This window comes from Nesoenas mayeri (assembly GCF_963082525.1).
Source record: "Nesoenas mayeri genome assembly, chromosome: 19".
Taxonomy (NCBI): domain Eukaryota; kingdom Metazoa; phylum Chordata; class Aves; order Columbiformes; family Columbidae; genus Nesoenas; species Nesoenas mayeri.
Window position 1 is genome coordinate 2,971,738 of NC_137568.1, and position 16,377 is coordinate 2,988,114.

Here is a 16,377-nt window from a genome sequence, read left to right on the forward strand (position 1 = left end):
CTCCTCCCTGTCCTCCCCTGCTCCTCCCTTCTCCAAATCCCGGCTGCTCGGCCCCGGTGTGCGGTGCCGCACGGTCTGCCCGGCCGCCCCGACACGGCCACCGCCGGGGGAGCCACCGCGCCGGCGTGAGTAGGGGGCTGCGGTGGCCGGGGTGACCCCAGGGTGGGAGGTTGGGTGGCTTTGCTGGTGTCCCCGCTGGCTGCGCTGTTCTCGGGTTGTTTATTGATTTCTTTTTTTCCCTTCCATCGCTGCCCTTCCCGTGTCCTTCACCTGGGGCTGGGGGTGCTGCGGGTGCTTCCCTGTGCTGGGGGTGTCACTCGCGTGGCCTCTGCTCTGTAGGGAGATGCCGCTGGAGGACAGGGACCTGGTGAGGCAGAGGGGACAGCGGGTCGATGGCAAGGTCAGCGGTACCCCACAGCCTGAGGGGACAGGGGACGCCCCAGCGCCTGATTGCAGCAGGATGAAGGTGACGGCAGAGGGCTGGGAGCCGGCGCCAGCGCTGGGTGACGGGGACATGACCCCCGGGGGAGCCCCGCTGCGGCAGGAGGAAGCCCTGATGGCCGAGCTCTCGGAGCTGGTGCAGAAGGTGGTGAGGAGCAGCAGCTGGTGGGAGCGGCACGGTGTGGACATCAGCATCCTCGCCGGCAGCTTCCTCCTGCTCCCGGCAGGTAACTCGGCTCAGCTCCCCCCACAAACCGCAGCCAAGGGGGTTTTGGCGGGTCCCACTGCCTCCTCGTGGCTTCTGCAGTGCTGGAGCTTTGTGTTGGAAGCCTATTAGTGGCTTATTAAGCCTGTAACAAAGCTGCAATAACCCTTTCATCCCGTGCCATGGGGCACCCTGACCCCTCTGGAAACTGGTAGTGGGTGACACTGACACTCAGAGTACAGCCTGGAGTGAGGCAATGATGGCACATGGGGTGAGGGGACAGTGCCTGGGCAGACGGGCACAGAGCAGGACAGGGAGTGATGTGCCCCATCCGTGTCCTGCCATGGGGCAGGGAAATCTTGGTGGTTTCGGTGACAACGACCCCATCCGTGGTAGGTGCAGGGGGACACGGTTGAGTACAAGGCTCTGGCAACGTGTTTGGAAAGCTGCAGCTGGTACCTCCTCTCGCTTTTGAACTCCTGGGGATGCTGAAATCCTGGCAGGGTCATATTTGTCCACAGTGGGATCCCAGCTGGAGCTGCAGGTGGGGACCTGGCACCAGCAGTGCCCGACGCCATCGCAGCTGGATGTGGCCAGACCTTCAGGTCCATGGGGACCATGGCTTGTTCAGCTGTGCAGGAGGGGAGCTCTCTGGCTCCGACAGTTTAAATACCTGCAACTGTGTCTGAAAAAACAGGTTTAGGGCAGTGTCTGGCATGTTTGGGTGTAGCAACACATCAAGCCTGGCTCAGAGGGCTGCAGCACGTGTGGGTGGCCAAGCTCCTGCCCGTCTGGTTTGTCCACAGGGTTCCTGTGCCTGCGGTCAGCCCAGGCCATCCCTTTCCTGACGGGTGTCCTCACCCTTGGTGTGGTGCATCACACCCTGACTGTGAAGGGCAGCCACCTGGCCAGCCACAACGCCTTGACCGAGTCCAAGTCCTGGGGCAAAGTGTGGGCTGTCTTCTTCATTGAGGTGAGCGGGGCAGTGGGGTTTGGGTTGCAGCCCTCCCAAAAGTCCCATCAGTACCTTGCCAGCACCCCAAACCCTTGAAGAAGAAATTATTTACAATGAGGGTGGTGAGAGCCTGGCCCAGGTTGGCCAGAGAGGTGGTGGATGAACCATCCCTGGAGAGATCCCAGGCCAGGCTGGACGGGGCTCTGAGCAACCTGAGCTGGTGAAGATGTCCCTGTCATGGCAGGGGGGGCACTGGGGGAGCTGGGAAGGTCTCTTCAACCCAAACAATTTGTGATTCAGAAATAACCGTGTGAGAACAAGATGGATCCAACATCTCCCCTGGGTGCTTCTTTCTGGGTGCAGAACACCTGTGGGTGTCTCTCCTGTGAATCCAAGCCAGGCAGAGCCTGACTCCGATGCTGCTGCTTATGCCATTGCCTCTCCTTTCTCTTCCCTCCCAGCTCTGCTCAGCTTTCACGGTCGAGCAAGCCACCTTCAACCACGTGAAGATCCACCATGGCTACACCAATGTCATCGGCCTGGGGGATTCCAGCACCTGGAAGCTTCCTTTCCTGAACCGCTACGTCTATATGTTCATTGCGCCTCTCGCAGTGCCCATCCTAACCCCTCTGGTTGCACTGGGTAGGTGTGGTGCTGGGTATGGTGAGCTGGTTCCTGCCCAGGTCTCACCCCACCAAAGGGTCCTGCTTCGTTTGGAAGCATCACATCAGCTACACCAGGGCTGCAGCAAAGGCAGGCGATGATGTACATGCTCTGGGAAGGCATCTGCTGCATCTCTTCTTCCTGCTGGTGCTTAGAAAACACTTCACATTTTTCACATTTTCCTGTGTTGGGTGTTGAAAGCTCTGGCAAAAGCCATCATGAGCCTGGAGTGCCCCAAATTTGCTCTCCTTTAATTCAGACCCTTGGCCGTAGCAGTGTTCACCATCACATGTAGGTCTCTGGTCAGAGCATCACATAGGGTGTGTTTGACTGTGTATGGGGTGGCGGTGTGGGGATTGGGACGCAATGAGCTCGGGCAAGCAAAGTGGTGGCTCAGGGGAAATAATGATGCCAGGAAAGATCAGGGACAAGAGCTGAGAAAATGGTAAGATGCTGAGGAAGCCCAGCCTGAACAACAGCTCTGGGCAGTGCCAAAGGTGCAGACAGTGCCTGGGCGAGTTGTAAGAAATGAAGATGCAGCCAAACCCCTGAGTGACAATGCTCAGCTGGACCTGCTGACAGGACTGCAGCCCACAGGCTGCTGCCCTTGGGGGGTCTGGGCCCCAAAGCCAAAACCCAGCAGGTCAGAATGGCTGGGAGGCTTGGGCCAACCTGGAAGATGGAGAAAGGGAGATGAAGGATGGGATGGGATCAGATGGGGTGAGCTGTAGGAGCAGCAGTGGTGGGGAAGCACCAGCACCTCTCCCAAGTGCTGTCTCTTCTTCCTCGCATAGATTTGTTGAGGAACGTGGAGTGGAAAGCAGCTCTCCGGACCCTCTGCTGCATGTTCCTGGGTCTTTACTGCCATTACTGGCTGCTGCTCCATGTCTCAGGCTTCCAGTCGCCGTGGTCCGCCCTGCTGTGCATGCTGCTCACCCGCTCCCTCCTGGCCCATCCTTACATCCACGTCAACATATTCCAGGTAGAGACCTGAAGCTCTGAGATGTCGCAGTGGTGCTGGGGGCAGGCCAGCCACCACCCAGCACCAGTGACACAGCCCTGAGGCTGCTGGTTGGAGCTGGTGTCAGCTCAAGGCGAGCAGCCTTGGTTGTCATCTCCCTTGTGCCAACGTCATGGGAAGGGTCGTGCTGGGGTGGACGGTGGTGGCCCTGGGAGAACGTCAGGGCAGATGGGTATGAAGGGCTGGCTGTGTGATGTCCTCTGTGGTGGCTTGCAGGACTGGGTGTATGCAGGTCCTGAGATGGTGACAGGCTGGTGGCACAAAGTGTGGGTGGGTTGGGAGACAGAGCCTGAGTGCTGCTCTGTGGCTCCATCGACAGACAAGCCCGGGATAGAGAGACTTCAGGAATCATAGGACAGTTTGGGTTGGAAGGGACCTTCAAAGCTCCTCTAGTCCAACAGCCTGCCACGAGCAGGGACATCTTCAGCTACATCAGGCTGGCAGCCAGACCCCCAGACGTGGCTCAGCCTGGCTGTCACCTTCATGCCCTTGTGTGGCCAGAGCCATGGTTTGCTCTACTGGGAAGGACCTGGGGGGTGGTGGGTGCCGCAGGGTCCCCACCTGGCTTTCCCGCAGCACATCGGCCTTCCCATGTTCGCGGCCGATCGGAAACCCAAGCGGATCCACCTGATGAGCCTGGGTGTCCTCAACCTGCCCCGCAACGCCCTGCTCGACTGGTCCTTCGGCCACTCGCTCATCAACTGCCATGTGGAGCATCACCTCTTCCCCAGCCTCTCTGACAACATGTGCCTCAAGGTGAGATGGCCCCACAGGGCAGACAAGCGCATCAGAAGGTGGCATGGGGACAAGACCATCCATCATCCCACTGCAAGCCCCCTCCTTGGGCTGAGCCTCTTTGTGCTGTTTCCCCTGTGCTAGAGAGCTCTGGCTGCTTTGCAGCCCACCTCCCTCATTCCTCTTTTTCCTCCATTTCCACTCCCTGCTCCTTCCCCAGCCCCAATTCCAGCCCATAGCAGCCACCTGGCAGTCTGGGATCCTCTCGATGTTTTCCTTGGGAAAGCATCTCCAGCGCCACCCAGTCTGGTATAAATTTCAGCTGGCGTCCAGGCAAACCTCCTGTAATTTTGGTCATGCCTATACTTGTTGCTCTGAGGTGTGGGGTGTGTTCCAAACGTGGGTTCCAAGCACTGCCGTGGCTCAAGGGGATCGCAAAGCAGGTCTGTGTGCTGCCCTTCAGTGACGTATCTCTACTTCTTTAATGCTGTACACTTATTTTCAGTCTCAAGTCAGGGGAAAAATTAAGAAATAGCAAAGGGGGAGTGGGAGCACCAGAGGGTTTCAAGTCATGCCCTTTGCCTGAGCTCACAGGACCGGCAGGACCAGCAACCGCAAAGGCATGCTGCAGGGAATTAAGGGGGTAATTAAGCTGGTGGCAGCATCCCAGCCCTGTCACCAAGCTGGCTGTGGGGACACATGGGGATAACTATGGGTGCAAGTGATGAGCAGGCATGGCTTGCCCTCGTTAAACCTCATTAGGGCATCTCTCCTAATCTACAGTCCTACTAGGGTGAACTCCCTGTGTTGCTGCAACTGGAAACCACCTTCCTCTTAATTTTCATGATAAAGATGCTACAGCTGGTGCTGCTGGCTCCAGCCCCGTTTTCAGCACATGGGATGGGTTTTCTGAGCACCTCACTGTGATCTCAGTGATGCCTCAAGCTGGAAATCTCGTACAAATGCCCAGACGTCCCATAAGGAGATGACTCTACTATTGCCTTTGCAGATCAAACCTATCGTCTCCCAGTACCTGAAGCAGAAGAAGCTGCCGTACAACGAGGACACCTACACCTCCCGGCTCCGGCTCTTCCTCCGCAGATACGAGGAGCTGATGGTCCACGCTCCCCCCATCACGGAGCTGGTGGGCATCCAGTGAGGAGGGAGCCCCAGGACTTGCGGGATGGTTTTAACAGGATGGGGACTTCACAGACACACACCTCTATAAAGCCACCACGTAGGAAATGTCTCTCCCTGATGTCTTGCGTTTGGATGAATAATGATGCACAGAGCCACTGTGGGAGTTAGAGCTGGGTGGTGCAATACTGGGGACAGAAAAAAGGGAGATCCCCCCCTGTTATTCACAGCCAGGGCTTAGTTTTGTCCACTCTGCTTTCACACCTGGGGAGAGGAATTCCCCTGTTTGGTGCAGCGGGACCAGGGGGATGCGGCTGGGGATGTGGCACCATGTCCAGGGCATCCTGAGCCAGATCCCAGCTGAGAGCCACCAGGATGGGTCTGTAAATGTGTGGTCGGGGGCTCAGGGAAGGGGTGGATGGTGGGGAAGGGGCTGTGTCACTGCTGCCTGTGCTTTGCCTGACTTTGGGATAAATTGGTCCCTTCTAGGAACAATGATTTGGCAAATTCAGCCTTAAAATGTTGAAGTGCATTGTCTTTATTGCTGGGTTTTGTTACTGGTATCTCATGATGCCTGAGGTGGGGCTGAGGGAAAGACCCTCTTTCGCCCAGGGCTTGGGGGTGACAGACCCTCCCCAGAGCTGCCCTTCCACCCCCATAACTAGTTTCTTAATTGAGCATCAGAGCTAAATTATGTTAAATGTGCCAAATTAATGGTGCTCCTGGCTCCAGTGAGCGAGGGGTGAGCATGCGGTAATGGTGCTTTCGGTTCAGAGTTATCTCAGCCTCGCGTGTCTCCACTCAGAGGGAGCAGGGTGAGCACAAAATGCTCTTTCTCCTCCTCTGCTGCAAAGAGATCAGTCCCAAAATGTTTCTGAGTGATGGTGGTAGCATCAGCCCTTTGCACAGCTGGAATTCATGGATGTTGTTTAATGTGGTGCCATCTAAAGGCAAGTGTTCATAGGTCCATCAGCCAGTACCACATAACTTGTGATTTGGGAAATATGAGGATTATTCCCTGTCAGAAGTGGCAGATACGTGGTAATGGGGAAAAGGGAGATTTCTTTTCCCTGAGATCGCTGCCTTGAGTGATGCCCTAGATTTGAAATCAGCTCTATTTTCGGGGGAGATGTCAATGCTGATATTTGGAACTGTACCTCCAGCCTCGTCTCTGCAGGCAATGGGATGGCAATGGCCATGTTGTGCTGAGGCTGAGGACTCAGAGCACAAGTGCAGGATTTAAAGCCATTGGAAATCCTGGTCCTCGCCACAAACAGCCCGGAGGAGCAGGTGTAGATGGAGGCACAGGGCCAGCTGCTGTTCTCAGCATGCCTTCGCAGAAAGCCATGAACCAATTTTCGAGGCTGTGTGAGAAAGCATGTGGGTTTTATGACCCTGATTAAAATCAGCTTCTAGCTGTAAACTCCTCTCAGTCTTAATTGCTTTTAAAAAGCCCCTTTAGCTCTTGCCTGCATGCTTTGGCATTTGTACAGCCCTTAAACATCTCCCAGGGCCACTGAGATGGTTTCCCTGCCTGATGCCTTGCATGGGGGCTGAAGCAAGACAGGGTGCTCCTACATGGGAAATATGAGTAGTTGCATTTGAAATTGGTCGAATGATTAAGGGGGAAATAAAGCAGGGAAAGGATTGGGTGCCTGGCAGTAGTGTTTGTCTGGTTCATCCTTTACTGAGGGGATGCTGTGGGTTTCTCCCGGTGACAGGTGGACAGCTGTGCAAGGGGCTGGTTAAAATCAGTCTGAGCTTCGGCTTCCACTGGAAGACCCCCGCTGTTAATCAGTGTTGGCAATAAAGGGGCGCACGCAACTAGCAGCCGCAGGGACGGAGCCGATGCGGGCGACAGGTAGGGTACCGCGGAGGTCTCGCCATAGAGAGCGGCGGCACGGACGGCCGCGAGACGGCCTTGCCTTTCCTAGCTCTCTATGGTATCGCTCGTTTCCGGACATGTGTGAGAGCAATGGCATGCTGCCATTGGTTACCGGCGTGGAGGCGGGGCGACGCTGCGCTGTGTGGGCGGGGTGACGCTCTCCCGCCTCGCCATTGGTCGGCGGGGAGAAGGGGCGGGGCAGCGGCCGCAGCGACCGGGATGGGACCGGGCGGCACGTGCTGGAGGGGCGCCGGCGTCACGGGCGGTGAGGGGCGGGGCTTGGGGGCGTCACGGGCCGTGAGGGGCGGGGCCTGGGGGCGTCACGGGGTCAACCGGCGCCGGGGGTCGGAAGGCGTGTCCCGGAGTACCGGGGCTGCGGCGGGAGGCGGGGCGGGAAGGGAAGAATCGGGGTCGTGCGTCCGGGCGGCTGCGGGGTCCGTGCCCGGGAGGTTCGTTCTCCAGCTCCGGAGCCGTCCCTGCTGCTCTGGAGCGGTAATGCGGGGTCTCCACAGCCCCCGGTGTCTCGGTTCCGGTGCTTTCCGGTGCCGTCAGCCACCCACCGGCCCAGCCGCAAGCTCAAGGCCACGAGCTCGGCGTTTCCGCCCCGACCCGCCCCGGGGGCCGCGCCGCCGGTGGGTACATAACCCATAACCCCGGCCGTGCCCGCCGAGCGCCCAGCGCCATGGCCGGTGCGGGGGGACGCGCCCCGCGCGGTGGGTGGTGGCGGGCGGGACGGGCCGTGGCCGGGCGTGGGCTCAGCGACCCGTGTGGCATCGCGTCCCCCGTGTCCTTGTCCCCCGCAGGTGTCCGGCGCTGGCTGTCCTCGGCCGCCCCGCTGCCCCGGCTCTGCGTGGTGGGCAGTGGCCCCGCTGGCTTCTACACGGCTCAGCACATCCTCAAGGTACCCGGGGAATTTGGGCGCGGGTGAGGGCAGGGACCCCCTGGCTGGCTCTGACTGGGGTGGGAAGTGGTTCTGGGGGCTGCCGGCTCCACTCCAGCCAGGTGTGTGGTGTCAGGGGCTGCTTGGGGAAGAACAGACCCCCCAAAGTCCTCCTGACCCCTTCTCTTGGGATGTGCACAGCTGCTCCTGTCCCTGCCCTCCCCGGGGCCACCCAGGCGGAACCAGCAAGTTGAGCCCAAGTGATTTTTCTAGAGTAAAGCAGCAGAATCTGCCTCGCTTAGAGCTGGTGTCACCCCATAAGAGTGACAGTAACTGTGCATTAAAGGGAATGTGCAGCACCTGGTCCCCTGTTCCCTCTTCCCCAAGGGGAATTGAAGGTGCTGATCCCTTCTCTTCTCTGACTGATGATGAGACCTGAAGGAATGGTGGGAAGATGTGCCAGGGAAGGTTCGGGTTGGACATTCAGAAAAGGTTCTTCACCTAGAGGTGCTGGACGCTGAACAGGCTCCCCAGGGAGGTGTCACGGCCCCAAGCCTGATAGTGTCCAAGAAGAGACTGGACAATGTCCTCAGACACACGGTGTGAGCTTTGGGGTTGTCCTGTGCAGGGAGGGGGCTGGACTTGATGATCCTTGTGGGTCACTTCCCACTCAGGACATTCTGTGATTCTAAAGCACGCGGGTGGCCCTTTGCCCAGTGTCTGTGAACGTTAATGCTTTGGGTGGTCACACCTGTGTTGGGAAGTGAGCCCCAGGCGCAGAACCGGGCTGCTGGCACCCACCAGAGATGCAGTGGCTTAACCCTGTCATTAAATCACGCTGTGTTGTCTCCGATACGTGTTGGAAAATAGCTGTTACTAAGCCTCAGGGACAAATTTTAGGGCTACTTAATCTCCGGGAAGAGGCTGACTCAAAATACACGATAACAAAAGCCTTGTAGCAAAACATCTGGCTAAAGCTGTGACCCTGAGGTGACTCAGCTCAGGGGGATCTCAGGACATGGACATCTCTGCTGGGGGCTGGTAGACGGCCTGGTGGGTCCAGCAGCACCCAGAGTAGGGGCTCTTTTGTCAGCCCCCCTACATACCCAAGAGCCACTGGGTTAGTGTGGAAGAGGGGCTGTGGGTGGGCAGGAGGATGGAGCCCCCCACGAGATGTACTTGGTGGTGGTTGGGGTCACGTTCTCTGCTCAACCTCGCGTTCTGAGCTGGCAGTAGCGGGTCCAGCATCACCTTGAACGTGCAAGAGTCTGGAACAAGATGTTTCGGACTTCAGGATCTTATAAAATCACAGGATAATTTTGGCTGGGGGAGACCCTCAAGATCATAAAGTCCAACCATTAATCCACCCCTGGCACTGCCCCACGTCCCTGAGAACCTCATCTCTGTCTGTTCAACCCCTCCAGGGATGGTGACGCCACCACTGCCCTGGGCAGCCTGTTCCAATGCCCAATAACTCTTTGCAGGAAGAAATTGTTCCCAAGATCCAACCTCAACCTCCCTTGGCGCAACTTGAGGCCATTTCCTCTGGTCCTCTTTTGGTGCGCCCCCTCCCGCCCCGTCCTTCCCCAGCAGCCCATGAGCTTGCATGTCCCTCCAGATCTGCTGGGCTCATATGGCCTCTCTGTCCTTGTCCCCTACATGTGACATCCTTCTCTCGCAGCACCATGGTGGAGCCCGCGTCGACATCTACGAGAAGCTGCCTGTTCCCTTCGGGCTCGTCCGGTTTGGGGTGGCCCCAGACCACCCTGAAGTGAAGGTCAGTGCTGGCTCAGCTCTGTAGGTGAACATGATGGTGGTGGGTGCAGGGCGGGGAGTCAATGTCCTCTGTGGTGCCTTGAGGCTCGCTGAGGTGTGGGGCTGTGACACTGGAGAGGTCCAAGTCTCCTCCTTGTCCCTGCTGACACCCAGCAAGGCCACAGCTGGGTGATATGGGACATCTGGTGGTTTGATGGGGCTCCCTGTCCAGCCTCACCTTTGGGAAGGAGTTTTCTCCTACAAGGGGGTTTACTCAGAGGATCTGAAGGTCCCATTGTCACTGGGTGGGTGTAAAAGAGGGATCTTCCTTTCCGCAAAGGGTGGTGGAAAGAGTGCCAAGTGGCAGCTGCGCTTATCTCCTGGTGAATTATTTGTGCCTGTTAGATAAGAGTCTCAGAATAACTGACCCAGAGAGGGAGAGAGGCATTTCAAGGCTGAGGGGTGACAGGGACAGGGACCTCCTGCCAGCAGCAGCCTTGTCCCCGTCTGGGACGTAACTCCCCGGTGTGTCTTTGATCTCGACAGAACGTGATCAACTCCTTCACGCAGACGGCGCGCTCGGAGCGCTGCGCCTACTACGGGAACGTCACTGTGGGGAGGGACGTGACGGTGGCCGAGCTGCGGCAGGCTTACCACGCCGTGGTGCTGGTGGGTACCGCGCCTTGGGGCTGCCCCGGCCCCCCAAAAATCACAGGGGAAGTCTTCGGGGTTATTTCTCTCTGGGATCTCAGGATGAGGGTTTGGATTTGGTGTTTCTGGGTGCTTTATTGCTGTGGTAAACTCCCCCCAGTCTTGGGACAGCTCAGATGCTACGAGTCTTGCCCAAAGCCTTGCAGGGAGTGTGTGCTTCAAAATTCAGGTCTCTGAAACCCTGCTGGAAGGGTTGATGGTTGAAGAGCTTCTTCCTTGTGATGGCAAATCCCAAATTCAGCCTGATAGGGATGTGTCCCACCTGTTCAGCCCCCAGCTAGTGCTCTGCCTTGGCCCAAAGAGGTCCTGTTTGGCTCTGCAGCCCAGGATAATGGGCTGGGTGAAGTCCTGGTGCTCAGGCTGTGTTTAGCCCCTCTGTTGGGTATCCTGTCCCTTGGGAAGGGTTGTCAGCCGTGCAGGGTCCCTGGCAGGAGCTGGAAGGGGAGATTTTTGCTTTGGTATCACACCCTGCGCACAGTGACATCTCTGACTGTGTCTGCTCCCTCCTCAGAGTTACGGCGCTGAAGATAACCGGGTTCTGGGGATCCCAGGGGAGAACCTCTCCGGTGTTTATTCAGCCAGAGCCTTTGTGGGCTGGTACAACGGGCTGCCTGAGAACCGGGACGTGAGTACAGCGATGCTTTCCCTGCCCTTCCTGCCCGTCCTGCATCCCAACACAGGCATTCAGCTCCAGATTAAGTCCTGAAAGGCCCAGCAATTGGAAAAGATTAGCAAGCACCACGTTAAATCCTTCTTAGACAGTAGAAATGTGAACAATTTGCACATCAGTGAGAGCGGATTAGCTGGCTCCGTGGGTTGGCAGCACGTTTTGGCCAGGCCAGATGGGAACTTGGAGGCTGATGATGGTCTGCTTTGGCCTGAGGAGGTTTTTTTGGCTGAACTAGACCCTGGTCCCAGAGATGCTGTCGTGGGAAGAGGGTGAGAGGGATCAGCTCGGGTGCCCAGAGTGGCTGCGTTGCCGTGTCTTGCTGGTGTGCAGTTTTCCTATCTGCATCACCTCTTTTTGAGGAAAAGAGGGTTAGAAGGGAATTTGGGTGGTGGGAGCAGGTCCAAGGGGGTGGACATCACGGAGTCCATGTGGATTTGCTCACGGATGGGTCTTTCCCCACAGCTGAAGCCCGACCTGAGCTGCGAGACAGCACTGATCCTGGGTCATGGTAACGTGGCGCTGGACATTGCCCGGATCCTCCTGTCCCCACTGCATCTCCTCAGGGTGAGGCACAGTGATATTCCACACCGCCAAGGGGCCCAAACTGCCTCCCTGCTGGGTGGGTGCTGGTTTCCACCCATCTCGGCAAAGCCTCAGTTTCTTCTGTCATTGGGATCTTTCCCTGGGGAGGCTGTTGCCTCTTGGGTGCACCCTGTGGGTTCACAGCCCACAGGAGGGCTCCAAAAGTCGCTACATCTCTGGAATTGGATCCATCTTTTTGAAACACCCTGTTCATTCAGTGCTGAGGGACCAGCTGTGCAAACAGCTCTGTGCAAAGGGAGGTGACGTGTTTGCCATACTCACCCAGGCTCTCCAGGTGCCCAGCCTACTTTTCTGCAGATTTGTCACCTTCAGAGGCTGCGCCTTCCCCCCAGGTCCCCCAAATATGCCCTTGGCCCACTGTCTCCTCTGTCTTGCAGCAAACAGACATCACTGAGGGTTCCCTGGCAGCTCTGGCCTGCAGCAAGGTGAAGCGCGTCTGGATGGTGGGCAGGAGGGGACCTCTCCAAGTTGCTTTCACCATCAAGGTACGGCTGGGGGTGCATCTGTGTTTCCCAGTGCTGAGCCCCAGTCCCTGGTGGGGAGAGGTGACTTGGGAGCGAGTGGGGAACCCAGTCGTGCCCCGTCCTGCACCCATGTGCTGGTTTCTGTTGGTGACCTCTCTGTGCTGGAGGTAACATCTTCCTGCCTGCAATTCCCAGGAGCTGCGGGAGATGATAAACCTGCCCGGTACCAGACCTGTTCTGAACCCTGCAGACTTCACAGGCCTGGAAAATGCTGTGAAAGGTGATGGAAGTGTGCCAAGCATGGGTGGTGGGTTCGTCTCGTCTCCCAAGTACAAGTGAAAGGATGAGAGGAAACGGCCTCAAATTGTACCGAGGAGGTTCAGATTGGATATTAGGAGAAATTGCTTCTCAGAAAGGGCTGTGGGGCATCAGAAAAGGCTGCCCAGGGCAGGGGTGGAGTCATCATCCATGGAGGGGTTGAACAGACACAGAGATGAGGTTCTCAGGGACATGGGGTAGTGCCAGCATTGGACTAGCGATTGGACTCAATGATTTTGAGGGTCTCTTCCAACTAAAGTGATTCTGTGATTCTATGCTCCTCTGGACAGGGACTCATCTTGACAGATGAGCGTCCAAGAATGATCTGGAGATGCTCAGAATGTACATGAGAGATGTACTCTTGACCTGTGCTTAATGCACGGTGTTTGAAACCCGAGTGACCATGATGTGGCTTATCCTAGGAGGCCACCAAGGCAAGGGAACAGCCTGTTTCTCTGTTTGTCTCACTTTGCTGCTGGGGAGTGATGCTTACGCATGGAGTGATGAAGGCAGGAGTTTTGGGAGGGCTGGGAGAACCTTGCAGGAGTGATCCCAAGGCTGTTGATTAAAGAGCTTCCTGCAGAGCTAAAAAGAAAACACTGAGTTCAAGGGTGTCCAGAGACTTGCTCTTCTCCACAGGCTGCTGCCTCCGAGCACCAGCAAGACAGCAAAACCACAGGCTTTGATTTGTGTGTTCCACTGACCTCAAGCCTCAAGAGCTTTCCTGGTCACTTTGACTTGCAGTTTGTCATCTCAAAGTCTTTGGAGTCTGGTCTGCATGACAGACTCCAAACAGATGCTCATGTACCACTGAAACCGCCCTGACGTGGCCTCAGCCTCGTGTCCCGAGGGGCTTTTGTTGCAGTTCCTGTCCTGAAGCTCTCACTCTACTCCTAGATGCCCCCAGGCCCAGGAAGCGACTGACTGAGCTGATGATCAAAACAGCCCTGGAGAAGCCTGGGGAGAAGGCGGTGGGGGTGCAGGCAGGAGCCCCCCGGGAGTGGGGGCTGAAGTTCCAGCGCAGCCCCCAGGCAGTGCTGCCCACCACTGACGGGAGGCGGGCAAGGGGTGTCCGCCTGGCCCTGACCCACCTGGAGGTATGGACGGGCTCCTGGGGGGCTGGGATGGCACAGGACGTCCCGCAGCCCTTGGGGATCTCTCCATAGGCAGCTGGCTGTTCCGCAGCTGGTTGGAGTGGCTGCTGGCAGGCTCTTGGGGAAGCTGGTCCCACCAACAAGAGCATTTCCCTGTCTAAAGGGAGCGCTGCTGCTGCTGCAAAAAGGCTTTCAGCAGATACCCAGGGGTCAAGGATGCCAAAGGGGACAGAAGGAGGCTGCTGCTCTGCATCTCATCATAGTCTATGGCTTCCTCACAAGGGGAGAAGGGGCAGGCGTTGAGCTCTTGTATCTGGCAACCAGTGATGGGACCTGAGGGAATGGCAGGAAGATGTGCTGTGGAGGTTTAGGTCGAACACTTGGAAAAGGTTCCACCCAGAGGGTGCTGGACACTGGAACAGGCTCCCCAGGGAGGTGTCGTGGCCCCAAGCCTGACAGTGTTCAAGAAGAGACCGGACAACACCCTCAGACACACGGTGTGAACTGTGGGGTTGTCCTGTGCAGGGACAGGAGTTGGAGTCAATGGTCCTTTTGGGTCCCTTGCAATTCAGGACATTCTCTGATTCTATGATCCAGTGACTGTCTGGTGGTCACCAGCCTCTTCCTCCCTCTCCCAGGGCTCAGGTGACTCTGCCAAAGCCATCCCCACAGGAGACGTGGAGGAGCTGGAGTGTGGGCTGGTGCTCAGCAGCATTGGCTACCGGAGCCTGCCCCTGGACCCGGCCGTGCCCTTCGACACCCAGTGCGGCGTTATCCCAAACAGCTCCGGCAGAGTAGAGGGTGTCCCAGGTCTGTGTCCGCAGGGAAACACATGGTGGACTGGGGGTTTTGGGATGGGAAACTGTTCACCAAGGGCACGGGTACAAGCTGGTGAGGGGCTGGAGCACAAGTGTGATGGAGCGGCTGAGGGACCTGGGGGTTCAGCTGGAGAACAGGAGCTGAGGGGAGACCTTCTGATCTCTGAACTGCCTGAAAGGAGCTTGGAGCCAGGGGGGTCGGGCTCTGCTCCCCAGGAACAAGCGCCAGGAGCAGAGGAAACGGCCTCAAGTTGCGGCAGGGGAGGTTTAGATTGGATCTTGTGAACAATTTCTTCCCGGCAAGAGTTGTCAGGCATTGGAACAGGCTGCCCAGGGCAGTGGTGGAGTCACCATCCCTGGAGGGATTGAACAGACATGGAGATGAGGTTCTCAGGGACATGGGGCAGTGCCAGGGGTGGGGTAACAGTTGGACTCGATCTTGAGGGTCTCTTCCAACCAAAATGATTCTATGATTCTGAGGTGGTTGTGCACCTCAGAGAGTGGAGACTGAGGAAAGAAGCTGCCTCTGCCAGGTGTTAAGATTTGGCCTGTCCCCAGCTCGCATCAGGGGTGTCTGGTTTTGCACAGGCTGGTTTTACTGGGCCTTGGAGTCTGTTCCTGAAGCAACACAGCCCATACGGCTGCGTAGTGCTGGGCTGCAGGTGCCCACATTCCTGTGACAGCACTGTTGAAGGGCCATGCCCGCAGCTTGATCACAGAATCATTTTGGTTGGAAGAGACCTTCAGGATCACGGAGTCCAGCTATTGATGTGACACCTGGGGACAGGGTGAGGAGGGGCAGCCAGGAGGGTCTGTATCCACGTGCCGGACCCAGCCTGGCTTCTCTGCGCAGGTCTGTACTGCAGCGGGTGGGTGAAGAGGGGACCCACCGGCGTCATCATCACCACCATGAACGACAGCTTCGACACTGCCCAGTCCGTGTTAGAGGATCTCCAGGCGGGCGTGCTGGACGTGGCCACCTCCAGAGAAGGCTTTGGGGCTGTGGAGAGCATCCTGTGCAGCCGAGGTGAGTGCGGGGGGCCGAGCAGTCAGCATCAGGGTGTGATGGAGCCAAACTCCTCCTGGGTCCGGGTGTCCTGGTGCAGCGAGTCCTGTGAGCCACTTTTGGGAGGAGAGGCTGAGCCACAGAAATGTGTTGTGCTGCTGTTTTGTTGCTCCAAAGTCCAGGGAGAGCAGAACTTTACTTCCCTTGAACTCATGCCATTGCTGAGGTTGATGACCCCTTTCTGGGAAGGGCTGTGAAAAGCAGCACAGACCTTGGGTAAAATGTCACTGTCAGCTGCCCAGACAGCCAGCTATTGCTCTGGAGCACTTTTCCCAGCAATCCTTCATGGCAAGGTGGGGGAAAGATTAAAACGCCCAAGAGAGTAATTTGCCATTGCTGTGTTTAAAGGCATTCAATTAAAGTGTGTGTGTTTTGCCTCATTAACTGTCTGAGGTTTAAGAAGGAACTGGAAGCGTTTTGTCCCCCAAGGTGAGACCGTGCTCACCGTTGTTACAGCTTGCAGAGGTCTGATTGATCCTGTCATCCATCTCCTCGTGGTGCTAAAAATCATTATTATTCCTTTGCCAGGGTGAAGTCTCACACCGTGTGAGGAAAGGGCAGGCTTTGCTCGCTCGGCAGGTCCCTGCTAACTGGGGGGTGAAGCTGAACTCCTTTTTACTCGGTTAACTTCTCCCTCCTGTCTCTCGCTGTCACCCCAGGGGTCCGTCCCGTTTCTTTCTCCGACTGGGAGAAGATCGACGCTGCCGAAGTGGCGAGAGGCAAAGCTGCTGGCAAACCCCGGGAGAAGATCGTGGATCCTCAAGAGATGCTGCAGTTGATCGGTCACTAAAGCAGCAGTGATGGGAATGTGGCGCTGGTCCGGCTGGTCACACCAGCGGGTTACAGATGGCCTGGGAGCACAAGGCTTGTTCCCGGAGCTGGTGGTCACTCCGTGAGGCGTGTGGCACTTGTAAGCATGAACTCTGTGTTCCTGAAGTGCGTGTTTCAAAATACCT

General features: G+C 57.2%; 2 protein-coding genes across 3 annotated transcripts; both read left to right on the forward strand.

The window, feature by feature from the left end:
* Positions 1-343: 343 nt before the first annotated feature.
* On the forward strand, positions 344-5,179 carry FADS6 (fatty acid desaturase 6; the record flags this gene model as incomplete). The annotated part of the gene is made up of 6 exons (XM_080356267.1): positions 344-668; positions 1,453-1,619; positions 2,063-2,243; positions 3,059-3,246; positions 3,862-4,041; positions 5,030-5,179. The coding sequence occupies 6 exons, from the start codon at positions 344-346 to the stop codon at positions 5,177-5,179; spliced, it is 1,191 nt and encodes a 396-aa protein (XP_080212393.1).
* Positions 5,180-7,724: 2,545 nt separating this feature from the next.
* FDXR (ferredoxin reductase) lies at positions 7,725-16,211 on the forward strand (the record flags this gene model as incomplete). 2 transcript variants are annotated; one of them, XM_080356301.1, is made up of 12 exons in its annotated part: positions 7,725-7,755; positions 7,846-7,943; positions 9,604-9,699; positions 10,224-10,346; positions 10,900-11,013; positions 11,521-11,622; positions 12,039-12,146; positions 12,321-12,405; positions 13,341-13,540; positions 14,176-14,347; positions 15,209-15,382; positions 16,081-16,211. In XM_080356301.1, 12 exons carry the CDS (start codon positions 7,725-7,727, stop codon positions 16,209-16,211), a joined length of 1,434 nt encoding a protein of 477 aa, XP_080212427.1. The 2 variants fall into 2 exon arrangements, with proteins under 2 accessions (XP_080212427.1, XP_080212426.1); XM_080356300.1 differs by having other exon boundaries at positions 7,725-7,943.
* Between the last annotated feature and the right edge of the window lie 166 nt (positions 16,212-16,377).